General features: G+C 50.4%; 2 protein-coding genes across 5 annotated transcripts in view; one reads left to right on the forward strand and one right to left on the reverse strand.

Moving 5' to 3' along the window:
• The window catches only part of LOC111146078 (gelsolin), a 54272-nt gene extending 46389 nt beyond the window's left edge, over positions 1–7883 (forward strand). For all 3 annotated transcript variants that reach the window (XM_022501460.1, XM_022501458.1, XM_022501459.1), the window contains 7 exons: positions 1558–1648; positions 2884–3054; positions 3695–3869; positions 4968–5092; positions 5324–5401; positions 7029–7089; positions 7501–7883. In XM_022501460.1, coding sequence (XP_022357168.1) covers positions 1558–1648; positions 2884–3054; positions 3695–3869; positions 4968–5092; positions 5324–5401; positions 7029–7089; positions 7501–7670 — 871 coding nt within the window. In that variant the 3' untranslated portion in view covers positions 7671–7883. The remainder of the gene's footprint in view (positions 1–1557; positions 1649–2883; positions 3055–3694; positions 3870–4967; positions 5093–5323; positions 5402–7028; positions 7090–7500) is intronic.
• Positions 7884–10597: 2714 nt separating this feature from the next.
• LOC111146314 (stomatin) overlaps positions 10598–14342 on the reverse strand; it is a 27816-nt gene continuing 24071 nt past the window's right edge. For both annotated transcript variants that reach the window (XM_022501816.1, XM_022501817.1), the window contains one exon: positions 10598–12629. In XM_022501816.1, the coding sequence (XP_022357524.1) occupies positions 12435–12629 (195 nt within the window). In that variant the 3' untranslated portion in view covers positions 10598–12434. The remainder of the gene's footprint in view (positions 12630–14342) is intronic.

Here is a 14342-nt window from a genome sequence, read left to right on the forward strand (position 1 = left end):
AGGGTACTTCCTTGTTCTTTTTTTTTTCTCCTTTACAGCTGCATAATATTATGTTGTGTCGCTACACTGTCGCTTGTTTGACAGATTCCCTGCTAGTGCATACTTGGATTGATTCCAGTCTTTTGCTATTACAAGCATTGCTATGATTAGTGACCTTTAAACAAATATCATTTTGAATGTGTAGAGAAATGTCTGTAGGGTAAGTTCCCAGAAGTGGGGTTGCTGGGTCAAAGACTAAATGCACTTGTCATTTTGATAGATGGTGCCCAGTTTCCATAGATGGACTTTGTAGCATTTCACGTTCCCAGCGGCACGAGTGAGTGTCTGTTTCCCCACAGCCTTGCTGGTGGACGGTGTTGTCAAACTTTTGGATCTTTGTCAACCTTACCGTAGATAAGACAGCATCTTAGCATATTTTTAGCTTGTGTTTCTCTTGCTGTACCATCTCAAAACTTTCTGATGATGGTTGAATGTCTTCCTCTTTAAATATTTTGTTTTGAAATAACTCGAGGCTTCCCGAAAAGGTGCAAAAATGGTACAATTTCCATGTACCCATTACACATCTCACTCCCTAACCACAGTACAATGATCGAAACCAAGAAGTTACCATTGCGTGCAATACTATTTACCAATCTGTAGACCTCACTTGGGTTTCACCAATCTCCCCACTCATGTCTTCTTTCTGGCCTAGGATCTAACCCAGGATCCCACATGGCCCTTAGTCATCATTGCCTCCTTAGAGATGAATCACCCTGTCCTAATCTGTGACAGCTCCTCAGTCTTTTCTCTCAAGGCCTTGGTACTGGGAAAGAGTGCCGGTTGGTTATTTTGTAGAATGCCTCTCTATGTGACAAAGTCAGACTTTTAAAAGCAGCTTCAAATAATGTTTTTTTTTTTTTTTTTTGAGTAGGTAATCCATACATGTACACAATTTAGAAGGCAGCATTTTTTAAAAAACAGCAGCTGCATCAGCACCTTGATTTGTCAGATTTTGTTTGCTTCTACAGATTACACATGTTAGTTATGAGTTTGGACAGTATAGGAAAAGGTGGGGCGGAAAGCCAAGCCCCTGCCAAGTCCCCCCTCTCAGGGCGAGCACCGTGGGTCCCTTGGTGGACGTCTGTGCAGACTGCTCTGGGCAGGTTCACGGGAGGCTAAGTACTGATGTCTTTTCCTGCAAAGGGCTCGTGTCCCGCTTGCTTCTCTGACCTGCTTCTCCCCCCTAGGAAATGTCCTGGCCTCCTTTCTCCACCTTGGCATCTCGGGGCACCTTCCCTTGTGGCTGCCCAGCCTGAGATGAGCCCACCAGCCGGCCTACAGGACACATTTAGGATAAGGGAGACCATTGGTTTTGCTCAGATCTCAGAAGAAGGCCAGATGCTGGGCTGAGGACGTGGCCTGTGGGTTTGGTTCCTGGCACTGGTGGCTCTTGAGAGAGTCCCCTTCCCTGTCAGTTTTACTACCTGTAATCTGCAGACTTGCGGGTTTGGCCCAGGGCCAAGAAGACACTCTGGGTTCTATACGAACCTTGGTGCTGAGCATGGCTTCCTCTTCCAGGCAAGGTGCCCAGTCCACGCAGGATGAGGTCGCCGCGTCTGCCATCCTGACCGCCCAGCTGGATGAGGAGCTTGGAGGGTCCCCTGTGCAGGTGAGACCAGCCTGATGCCCCACTGGGCCCCACCCTGCACCTCGTCCATTGGGTCCCTCCTCTATCAGACTTTCCATCCACTGGTCCCACACACATTCATGCAGCGGGGTGCCTGACACCATCCGCAGCCGGGGGCGCCCCTGTGCCAATGCGGTTTGCAGTCTTGGGGGGAGACGGGTGTTCAGCAGACACTCAGGCAAATAAATGTGTGATCACAGACTGCAACACGGAGAGAGGCGCTGGAGAGGCAGCCTCCTGTGGGTTGAATCCAGTCTCACCTCTGGGTGACCATGGACAAGTCACTTAGCCTCTCTGTGCCTGCGTAGTCTCAAAATATCCTCTCTCTGCCCAGGATTGCCATGTGGATGAAGAGTTAATATCAGTAAAACATTTAGAGCCATGCCTGGCCCATAATAGTCCCCTGTTACATACGTGTAAAGTGTAAGGACATACAGATCCCAGATAGGATCTAACTGGATTAGACAAGGACCTCCTTAGGAAGGTACTTTTCTGCTGGGACCTAAGAAGTGAGTAGGAGTTGGGCAGGCACATTATAGGCAGAGGGAAGAGTATATGCAAAGGCCCTGAGGTGGGTGGGGACATTGAGCAGTAAAACAAGGGACAGAATGCCGTGAGAGAAGTCTCAGGAGGTGCTCAGAGGGGCCAGACCACCCAGAAGCCATGGTGAGGGTTGACCTCAATCCTGAGCAGAAGAGGATACTGCTCCATGGTAAATGTGATATGAAGGGACTTAATGGGTTTAGGAGGTTCCTCTGGCTGGGCAAGAGGGGTCTCTCCATATCTAGAAAGCTCTGTTCTTACCACTCTGCCATCTTTCATGCCCTGGGCTGACGTCACCATTCTGAAAGAATGTCCACGAACAACCCAGGGGTTTCTATTTAAGGGAATATTTGCAAACATGGGTTCTCTCGTTCTTGGACTGGACTCAGGGTCAGTAAGGCAGGTCCTCATGGGAGGGGAGAGCAGCCAAGGCAGTGCCTGGGGGCCATGAGGCAGTGGTGCTGTCTCCAGCTTTCCGGGAACTCCCCTTGTCCCCTCCCAGCTCCTGTGTGCTGGGCGTGCAGACACCAGCGTGCTGACACCAGCGTGCTGGCCTGGTCTGGAGGAAGCGCCTAGGCCACACTGGCTGGGGTGGGGGCGTGAGCTTGCTGCCACACAGAAGCACGGATGCCCCTGCTCTCCTTGCCTGACTTGCTGTCTTGTTGCCCTGCCAGAGCCGTGTGGTCCAAGGCAAGGAGCCCGCCCACCTCATGAGCCTGTTTGGTGGGAAACCTATGATCATCTACAAGGGCGGCACATCCCGCGAGGGCGGTCAGGCGGCCCCTGCCAGTACCCGCCTCTTCCAGGTCCGGGCCAGTAGCTCCGGAGCCACCAGAGCCGTTGAGGTGAGGCCCAGGCCCTGGATCCCAGGAGGGATTGGCCTGCTTGAATCCTCCCATGCTTGATGGGTAGATGTCTGAGCACAGGACTGGTTGGGGGCAGGGCCTTTGGGGTCAGGAGTTAAGAGGCAGCTTTTTTGTAACTTCCCTGGCCTGGGAAGCAGAATTGTATGTCTTAGCCTTCCTCTTGTCTCAAGGATACCTGGGGCTTCTCACATACCTTTCATAATGGGAAGCTTACTGCCTAAGAGGTAGTCCGTTCTTCCCCATGGGGACACTTCCTGATTTCATGCCACATGGCTACCATCCCTTTTATGACAGAAGGTGCAGACCTGAACATAATCCTATAGGATGGTCAGAGCAGCCTAGAGGAGAATGCGACTATCCCCTCCTTTGTTCTGGGCACTCAACTTCTGTTAATGCAACCCAGAATTCTAGAATGACTGTGTTGAGCCACAGCACATTAGTGAATCATGGGAATCAACAAAAACCCCCACTGTCGAAACTCCGTGCCCTCAGCTGTGATGGGGGTGCCCTTCCAGGTCTCCAGCTAAGAGCTGGTCCTGCTGCAGGGTCTCCTAGATAGTAAGGAGGGGGCTGAGGGCTTTCTGTCTGGTTTCTGATTAATTGAGTGCTGCCTTCCCAGATTATTCCTAAGGCTGGTGCGCTGAACTCCAACGATGCCTTTGTCCTGAAAACGCCGTCAGCCGCCTACCTGTGGGTGGGTGCAGGAGCCAGCGAGGCGGAGAAGACGGGGGCCCAGGAGCTGCTCAGGGTACTTCGGGCCCAACCTGTGCAGGTGGCAGAAGGCAGCGAGCCAGGTAGGAGTGGGGGGTGGAGGGGTCTGGTGTTCTCCGGGGACTGTAGCTCTTAGGTTCCCTCCCTTCTTTCTGCCTGGGGGGCCCTCGAGATCCTCGCCCCTTCTAGTGCTTGCCCCCAAAGGTGTGTCTAAGAAAAGCAGGTTGAATTCAAATGAGGGCTATGGTCAGTGAGAGGGAGGCCTTTAGGAGCTAAGAGAAGGGAGAGCTCAGTGGGGGCTGAGGCATTCAAGGAAGGCTGCTGGAGGAGGTGGTCACTTGCTAGGAAGCCTTGAAAGACAGGCAGGAGTAGAAGCTCATGGCTGGAGGAGGACAGCAGTCTCTTCTAATCCTCAGAATCTCCAAGGACAGAATTGCCAGAAACCTGCTCTGTTTCCAGAACATAGGTGGGAACATCTTCTTTATGCCAGCCCTCAGTCTCTCTTCTCTTGTTCTGAGCCCATTCCTTCCCACCTGATGCTCAGTAGAAATGGGGAGGAGCCGCTCAGTCTATAGCTGTACTGCCCAGTGGGACTTTCTGAGAGGCTGGACATGTTCACCCCTGCCCGGGCCAATATGGTGGCCACTAGTCACATTGGCTACTGAGCGCTTGAAATGTGGCTGCTGGGCATCAATGAGAATGAGGAACTTAATGTTTAATGATACTTCATTTTAATGAACTTCAGTAGCCAAATGTGGACAGAGCAGGTGTAGTGGAAAGAACGGGGTTGGTGAGGGGTGGATAGAGTCAGATAGGATTTGTACCCTGCCTTTACCACTTAGTAGCTGTGTGATGCTGGGTGAGTTGCTTACCCTCTCTGAGCCTCTGTCACCCCGTTGTTGAGCAAGGATAATTATCCCCAGCCTGCAGTGCTGGCGTCATTTAGAAGCCAGAGGTAGTCCTGGCTGTGTGCGTAGCGCCAGGTCGGCTCTCCGGTCTCTGTTTCATCACCTTCAGGTTCCCTCAGGCCCCATCCCTCTCTGGTCCCCTGGGATTTTAGGGTGGAGGAGGGTTGAGACCAGTGGGTCGTTCTAGGGCAGGGTTTTTACCGCGGGGTCTGATGAGCGGCACTGGGGGGAGGTGGTGTCCTGGAGGCCAACTGCCGTGGCCTCCCCTCACAGACAGCTTCTGGGAGGCCCTGGGTGGGAAGGCCGCCTACCGCACGTCCCCGCGACTGAAGGACAAGAAGATGGACGCCCACCCTCCTCGCCTCTTTGCCTGCTCCAACAAGATCGGCCGTTTTGTGGTGAGCCCCGCAGGGGTCTCTGCCTCTGCTTCCCCACCGGGAGTCAGGCTTCCCAGGAGTGTGGCGCCAGCAGGGGGGTGGGGTGGGGCAGCCCTTGAGGGCACAGCAGGGAGGGAGGATCCCCTCCAGGCTGGAGCATCTCCCTCCTGAGCGCAGACCGAGTGTGCCAAGCCAGGGGAGGGAATGCCAGGGCCTAGTTCGCTGTCACTGACCCCTTCTGTTCCTTCCCAGATCGAAGAGGTTCCTGGCGAGCTCATGCAGGAAGACCTGGCCACAGATGACGTCATGCTCCTGGACACCTGGGACCAGGTGGGTGAAGGACAGAAGGTATAGGCTGTCTGGGCTGGGGGAGTGGGAGGCGCTACACTTCAGCTCTATGATCAGTTTGCCGGCTGTTTCTGGAAAGGTCCGTGCGCCGCAGTGAGTCCCTTCCCCCTTCTGGGCCTCCATTTCTACCTCTGCAAAATGGGAGTGATGGTACCTACTTTGCTTAATTCAATAAAATGAGATGTAGATAAGATCTACAAACTCCAGAGTTTGCAAGTCAGACGACCAGCATCCTCTCCCAGGCCGTAGCGGAGTGTCGAATCTTAATTTAAATCTATTGATCAAGAAGCTTGAAGTTAGCATATCATACGCAGGCATCAGCTGTCCACAGAGTGACACCCAGAGTTTCGGAGTGCATCTCCTGTTTTAGAGGGCTCTGAGCTCTCCGCTGCTTCTAGGGAAGACTGTTGGGTGGGACTGGCAGGGGACGGTGCCATTCATTCGGTCAGACGATATTAACTGAGCCCTGCTTCGTGCCAGACACTGCTCTAGGTGCTAGGGATACAGCAGTACATAAAACAGACATTCCCCTGCCCTCGCGGGGCTTACATGCTCCTGGGAGGTGGCAGTCAGGAAGCCTTCCCATCAGAGCTATCAGAGTTCTAGGAGGCAGCCCCAAAGGCGTGTCTCCCCTCTGCCTGTGCTTCCCGGGATGCCCAGTTAGAAGACGAGTACTAGAATGTTCACAGCTTGAACCCCCAGCTGTGGTGAGCGATTGCTCCACTGGCTCCGTAATCTGTCCTCTCATCTGCTCGTTCATTCACTCAGCCAGCGTTTCCTGCGCGCGCGCCCGTCTTCCAGAAACAATGCTGGAAGCCCATGTGTGTGCGAAACAGACACACTCCCTGCCGTGAAGGGGCTTCTGGTTGAGCAGGGAACATCTGTAGATAAGTGAGAGAAGTCAAGCCTGGTGTTTCATTGCCTGATGTCCGTGTATCAATGACAGGTGCTCTTTAAAATATGTTAGATGGGCATAAAAATGTTTGTATTAGAAAATTTGTGTTCAAGCTCAAACCTGGTATTTTTCTAAGCCTCAGATCTGCGCGGCCCAGACACACAAAATGGCACAGAGCAGGCTCAGGCATATTTGCTGGGAGGATGTGTTTGGCTGCTCCCTTGCCCAGCAAATCAGTGCCCATAGAGGGACCATTCATGCACTTGTAGAGCGGGGTCTCAGACTCAGTGCCTGAGGCTCCTGCTTAGCAGTGTTGGTGAGGGAGGGGCTGGGATGGGCGGGGGTGGGGGGGTGGACATGGGCTGCTGGAGCCTGAGGCAACCTGGAACTGCTGGTCCAAAGTGGGGTGGGGGGCTGCCCCTCAGCTTCATCCACACGGAGGTGAAGCCCCCTGGGTGCCAGATCCTCCAGGTTTTCAAGAGAACTGGGAAGTCCAGACGTTAATGTAAGCTGGGAATTAAACTTGTCTGAAGAGACACTGTAGACCAACAGACCAACATGTGATGGCGGTGGCCAGCAAAGCATGCCGGTAGGCCGTCAGTTTGCAGACCTGGTTCCACAGCCTCCCAGTGCTGCTCTGTGGACTCTGTTAGAGGCGGCCTGTGTCCTGTGATCGGGACCCTCACACCCCTCTCGTTTCACATCTCTCTCCAGGTCTTTGTCTGGGTTGGAAAAGATTCCCAAGAAGAGGAGAAGACAGAAGCATTGAGCTCTGGTGAGGACCGAGTGTGCCTGTGGGTCTGTGTCCTGTGGTGTCGTGGGAGCAGCTTCCCGCATGGGTCTGGGGAGTTCCTGACCAGAGCCCTGCTAGCTGACCAGATCTGATTTGGGAGCTGGGGCCCTTAAGCTGGTTCATTAGTATCTCCCCATCGAGGAGAGCGAGACTGAGACATGATATAAACTTCGTGAAGCAGGAAGTTGAACTGTCACCCCGTGTCTTCCAGGGTTCACGGGCACGGTGGTGGAGGAACCACGTGGCGTCATTGCCCTTAAGGGATGGTGGCATCTAGTGCAGGGATAGTAAGACCAGAAGCCACGTTAGGCAGCTCCTGCCCTGAAGCCCCTCTCCCTGCGGGGGCACTAAGGATTTCTGGGGTTTCCTTTCCCTGCACGTGTCTCTCTACAGCTAAGCGTTATATCGAGACGGACCCAGCCAATCGCGACAGGCGGACCCCCATCACCGTCGTGAAGCAAGGCTTCGAGCCGCCGTCCTTCGTGGGCTGGTTCCTCGGCTGGGATGACAACTACTGGTCTGTGGACCCCTTGGACAGGGCCATGGCCGAACTGGCGGCCTGAGGAAGGACAGGCCCCACCCCTGTCCCCGGTCAGTGCCTTTTCTAACAGTCCATCCGTCGGAGACCTTACAGCGAGCAGGGCCACTCTGGTGTGTGTGAGTGTGTTTTTACTGTAGCCAAAAACAGTCACACAAAAAGTTAGGGTCCTTGCGAAATTGTCTCAAGTATCTGTGCTTTTAAGAAATTGAATTCAATAAAAGCTTTTGGAAGTACATGAGCCTTCTGCAGCTGCCTGTGTCCTGGGATTCCTCTGGACGTGCCCAGGGAGGGGCCTCACCGGGGCCTTGGCTCCGGTGAACGAGCTTCCTTCACCCTGGGTGTGAATTCTGGACCTTCGAGAAGCTGACGGCAGGATGAGGTGGAACGTGCGTGGAGATGGGTCCAGGGGACTGGCCTGCGTGGAAGGGAATTGGGAGGGGCCCATCCCAGATGGCCAAGCAGTCCGGGGAAGCCTGCCAGAGCTGTCAGGGAACGCCTGAGTGCAAGGAAAACCAACAAAAATCCCCCAAACAATCCCCCATTCCCCCAAAAAAGAAAAACTTCTTTTAATCATATGGTCCCATTTTTGTTATTTTTTACTATGGTATAAACTACGTATAATATTCATTTCGACCACTTGTGAGTGGCATCCAAGGACATCAAACGTGTTTACAGTGTTGTGAGGTCATCACCACAATCTATATCCAAACCTTTTTCATGTCCCCAACGTACGTGGCATGCCCATTACACAGTAACTCCCGTTCCTCCTTCCTCTCTGCTGGTAACCTTTATTCAACTTTCAGTCTCCACGAATTGGCCTTTTCCCGTACAAAGTTTGCCCTCTGTGTCTGGCGTGTTGCACTTAGCAGCATGTTTCTGAGATTCTTATGTTTTGTAGCAAACATCACAACTTCATTCCTTTTTGTGGCTGAATACTAGCCCGTTGTGTGTACACACCATGTTTGGTTTATCCGTGCATCCATCCATGGGCACTCAGGTCATTTCCACGTTGCGGCTGTTGTGAACAAGACCACTGTGGACACAGGCGTGCAAGTATCTGTTTGACTTAGAGTGTACCTGAGCCACAGTCCCAGCCAGTGTAGGAGCTGCGCCCCGCCAGGAGCAGCCGTGGTGTCTTATCTCCCCACTGCACTCTGTCATCGGGAGGTGTGCCTTTGGTGCACATGTGGGGACAGTTCAAAGCCAGCCACTGGGGCCTTAGCCATTTGCATTCACTGCCTAGAAGCCCAGACAGGGTGCGTCCTCCCAGCCGACGGACCTCGTAACTAATCGGCCTGCATCTTCCTGACTTCCTCTGCCTTCCGTGAGTCATTCTGCTGCCTCAAAGCTATTTGGAGAAATCTCGGCTACTGAAGTTGCTGTCACAGAAGGTGCCCCTGAGGCTCCCAAAGCCGTGGGAGAGGGACTTGCTCTGTGCCCCACTTTGTCCCCCAGGGCCCTGAATCTCTGCTCCCGCTTAAGGTGTCACAAAGTCCCTTTTAGACTTTCCCATGAGCTCCTTCTAGACCTTTTCTCTGTGGATGTTCCAAACCAGAGCAAGAAACTGCTGTGAAACAGATCCTTTTTCCTCCCTTCTATCCTTCTGGTCTTTTCTCCCCACGTTCCCCCCCATTTTGTTCCATGCCACCTGTTCCTCCTGGTCTCCACCTGTTACAGAGTGAGACTCCCATGCCTGGGACTGTGGAACAGAGACCAGTGTGAAGGTTTATGTGGTAGGAAGGGTGTGTGTGTTTACGCTACCATTTCCAGAGCTGGGGCTCACTCAGATTGCCCAGGGAGCTTTTTAAAATCGCAGATGCCCTGGGGGCCCTACCTCCAGAGATTGTGATTCATTGCAGACACAGACGTGACAAGGGGAGTGGAGAAGGAATTTTCCAGGTGAGGCAGGAGGGGAAGTCTTGCCTCTCAGGCAGACTGCAGCAGGTACAGTGGGAGTGATGAGGGAGAATGTCGTGCTCAGAAACAGACAGCAGCCGATAGGGCTGGAACAGCTGGGGAGGGCTAGGCCTCCCATCTGAGAGGTGGGCAGGGCCCAAGGCACCTCAACTGCCATGCTAAGGGGTTGGGACCTGATCTTGTAACTCCTGCCTCACCGCAAAGGGTTACTTTCACAAAATGATCAACTTGACGAAAGCAGATTCCTGGAACAAAAGCAGCATTTTCACCTGAAACTTCTAGAACCTTCTCTAAGAGGCAGGTTGAGGCCTGTCTAGAAAAGCCGGCTCACATCCTGGATACTTGTGGGAAGACAAGTTGCAAGTGAACCTGTCCCTGAATTCACTTCCTCTACTGCCATTCAAGGTGGTTATTGGCCAATTTGAGTTTATTGCTGGCTGTGGTCTTTCGACAGAGCTCCACTATGCTCGGAAAAAGGAAGTTGCCTAAGGCAATGGAGTCATCTGGACTTCATATTTCTCTCTCAAAAGCAAAATGATGAATTGAGAACACAATCACATCAACCACATAGTTTCTCTTCCTAACAATTTTTGCCCTCAAAAAAGTGACCTTGTGTCCTGTCACCTACAATGTGTGTGTCGTTGTGATGGGCCATGACAGGCGCCGAAGAGGCTGGCCTGGGTTTGAACCCGTGTCTAGCCTTGGGCTGGTCAGGAGGTACTGGTTGTGCACTTGGGGCTGGATAGTGTGCAAGGCAGTGGGGATGGGACAGACCACTGTTTGGATTAAAGCAAAGGGAAATTAAACTAGTGATGGGTTTAGGGTGTCCATGGATCTCAAACTCCCCAGGGAAAGTGTGGGGGCAGGGGCACCAGAGGGAGCCTAGACAACAAAGATGGACAAATGTAAGCTCTCCTCCTTTTTTGGCCCATGAAAAGCGCACCAAGAAACCAACGCAGCTGGCCCAGGACAGGAGGATCTCCTGGGCCACTTCTGAAAAATGAAATCCACAAAACACTAAATGCAGGCAGAAACATACTCTTTCACCCAAAGAAAATGAGTAAAAGTGCACACTTTATTATGTACAGCATTGGAAAGGGAGGCCATGTGGAAAAAACTCTCACACCAACACTCACCCTAGAGACCCCTTTTATGCTCCCTCCCTCTCAAGCAATTTAATCCCACCCTATTGGGCTATGAATCCACAAGGCAGAGAGGTGAAGACTGGTATCTGCAAATAGGGAAACTCCAGGAACAGAAAGCACGGTTACCCTGAACCCGAGAAGAGATTTTCAGCCAGGGTATGGAGTTGTTTCCTGGCCCTCATGGGTTGCAAGCTCACCAAAGAGATAAGAGCATTATTTAAAATGAGTAACTTGAGTTCCAAGTCAAAATGCTCCATATACACTTAATAAAACTCAGCTTGGAACCTGGATACATGGCTCAAGGTTTCCTAAAATAAGCTTGGAAATGGGGGATCGGGGAGGGGACACTCCTAGTGTGGGACTGACAGTGATCTAGCTAAGGACAGATATGCAGGCTGGGCTCCGGGTAGGGAGGACTTCTCTAGGTGAATTCAGAGCCTCAGGGAGGTATGTCACCAGCCGGGTTTTCGGGCCAAAAGGAAGAATGCCAGGTTGCTCAGATTCACACCATTTGCGAAACTGAAGGTGCTCCCTATTACAGCGAAATAAGCAACCATGGTCCAGAGGGGCTGACCACTTCCTCTTGGTGATGGAGAAAGGATTCCACAACTAGAAAAGAGACCTAGATCTGTATATATGTCCTAAGTTTGACAGTGTCTTGCCGAGCTCATTGGCTATTATGTGCCCAATATATTGTGAATTCCTTACAGTATTTAATGAACAGGACTGGTAGCCAAAATATTTCACAGTGTACAAGAGTTAATAGCATGCAGACAGTAAAATAGAATGGCTTTCTGAAGACATTTTTTAAAAAAGTACTAGTCCTCAAGCTATTCGAATGGGTATGTAAACAGTTGCTCTTAGAACTTAGAGAAAGTGTCGTTTAAAAAATCAGAAACTGTTGAGAACCTGATATAGGAAAATAGGCAAAAGTGAGAAAAAAGCACTTTTGTGACAAGTATATAGCTGGTTTGAAAGAGCACAGAGGACTCATTTGGTCATAGAGAGGCTCAAAGAAGCTTCGAGCAAAAAAAGAAAAACATATTATTCTTAAAAGATCTTTGTGACAGTGGATTTAAAAGTTTTTCAAGGGTTAAGATCATCTTTCTCACTGATCTTGACCATCTCCTCCAGTGTTGAAAGGTACAGGCAAGAAAATGCCTCCTTGAGACAGAGGGTTATTTCGAAGCACCGCCTGGGATTCGAAAGAGAGCGGATGGCAGGAATGTTTCCTTAAGATTCCCCGAAAGTAAGGCACGTGTGGCCCAGAGAAGCTGGTCGTAGCCTAAGGTCTCTGCTTTCTGCAAAGCATTTGTCCAGCCAGGGTGTCAAGTGGTGGTGGTGACCTATTCACTTGCCTTTGGTCTGGTTGCGGATAGAGGGTGCAGAATGACCCAGTGAAAAGTCAGAAGACGGGGATTTAACCTATTACATGATGATCTAAATATATGAACTTTTAAACATTTTAAAGAGTAGGAAATTATCTCCTATAAATCACCAGTCCCCTCCCCGAACTCCTCTTTCTCAGTATTTACAAGCTAACAAACTTCATCTGTTGCTAGCATCGCTACACATTCTAAGAACCTTGCAGTCGACATATGGAAAGGGAAGAGAGGAAGGAGAGCCGAGATCCCGCCCTCCTCTCTCCTCACAGGTTAAGGGCTGATTTGGTCCCCACTCTACCCTGGAAAGGAAGGGCGCATCTTTGCATTGGCCTCTGAGGCTCACTGTTTTGCCCCCATGATGCCTTGCAGCATGTCTATGGGCAGGGGGAAGACGATCGTGGAGTTTTTCTCAGCAGCGATGGTGGTCAGCGTCTGGAGGTAGCGCAGCTGGAGGGCGGCCGGAGACTCGGTGATGACCATGGAGGCTTCTTTCAGAGCCCTGGACGCGTTCATTTCTCCCTCGGCAGCGATGACCTACGCGACAAGACCGGGGAGTGGGTAAAATGGAGAAAAGGCAGTGTTCAAACAGCAGTCTTCAAACCTGGGTAGGTATACTCAACCTTGCAGGGCCGAGAAAAAACGGTTTTAAGAAATCGATTTCCAGTTACCCAGTTTGCATACGTCCTTTTTCCTCTATCCGATTTGCCCAAGTACGTGCCTGAGGTCAAGACATCCTCTTCTACTGTGACCTTTCTCACACGCTTCAGGGGACCAGACAAAGAGACAATTCGAAATACAGTTTAGGGGTTGGGAGAGTGACTAATGACTGGATACGAATCCTTTTGCAAGTAAAATGGATTTCCAGTTCTTTGATTGCTAAGAAAGGAAGAGAACCTTACAGAACTGAAAGAGGATGACCATTAAAAATACTTTTTGAGCGGCTGCCTTCCTATCTCAGGGTCCTGGGATCGAGCCTGGAGTCCCGCTCCCTGCCCAGCAGGGAGTCTGCTTCTCCCTCTCCCTCTACCGCTCCCTCTGCTTATGCGCTCTCTCTGTCTCAAATAAATCTTTAAAAAATATATATATTTTTAATGAAGATGGCTGTATGAGTTTTTTTTAGCACCTAAATGTAGAGGCAGTGCAAACAATTGCATGTGTGACTTGCAACAAAACTTCCATTTCCATCTACTTATTTATGTAAACAAAAGTTCTGACTCCTTATATCTATAAAAATGAAAAGTTAAGACTGGAATTGATGTTTAGTCTTTTGGCAATAAGTAACAGCTGGCTACAAAGACATGAATTCTTTGTCGTGTTAAGAGAAGCATTTCTAGCTAAAAAAAAAAAAAAATTACTGAGAAGACATTCTGAAACATTTAAATGCCTTGCTTGTAGTCACAGGAAATTTTTTTTTTAAAAGATTTTATTTATTTATTTGACAGACAGAGATCACAAGTAGGCAGAGAGGCAGGCAGAGAGAGAGAGAGGAGGAAGCAGGCTCCCCGCCAAGCAGAGAGCCCGATGTGGGGCTCGATCCCAGGACCCTGGGATCATGACCTGAGCCGAAGGCAGAGGCTTTAACCCACTGAGCCACCCAGGTGCCCTCACAGGAAATTTTTTATAATAATTTTAACTTCAATACTAAATGTGTTGTGGTACAGTAATAAAATGACTCATGACAAAATATATCATATTAGGAAAAGAAATCCACGAAGGAGGCGGAGTGGAAACAGAAGTTCAAGGAAAAGAAGAAGGGACAGTAAAACAAGCCCGACCATGAAACCTTATTTACATATTTTAAATAGATGGTGGAGTCATTATGTCATTTGAATTTCACTGGGTACCTTTAAAAGAATGATGTTTACAGTTTTAGTATGAAATGTCAGTATTTAAAACATAACCAGGGATAATTATGCTCAGCCAAGTGTATCAATTCAAATGAAAATTTTTACAGGTCTATTTAAGATGTGTGATGGGACCATACAGTTTTTCCAAATTCTTCGAGAGTTTCAATGAGCATACGAGCTGGAACATCACTGGGCAGTGGGGAGGCTTGGGAATGAGATGGGCTTTCACGCCAATCTCGAACCAAAAGCCTTACCAGCTGAGTGTCCTCACGGGGGTAATTTAACATGCTGAGCCCTGGTTTCTTATTCTTTTTTTTTTTTTTTTTAAAGATTTTATTTATTTATTTGACAGAGAACGCAAGTAGGCAGAGAGGCAGGCAGAGAGAGAGAGAGAGAGAGA

This window comes from Enhydra lutris, unplaced genomic scaffold (assembly GCF_002288905.1).
Source record: "Enhydra lutris kenyoni isolate GAN:26980312 unplaced genomic scaffold, ASM228890v2 scaffoldscaffold13, whole genome shotgun sequence".
In the NCBI taxonomy this organism is placed as follows: domain Eukaryota; kingdom Metazoa; phylum Chordata; class Mammalia; order Carnivora; family Mustelidae; genus Enhydra; species Enhydra lutris.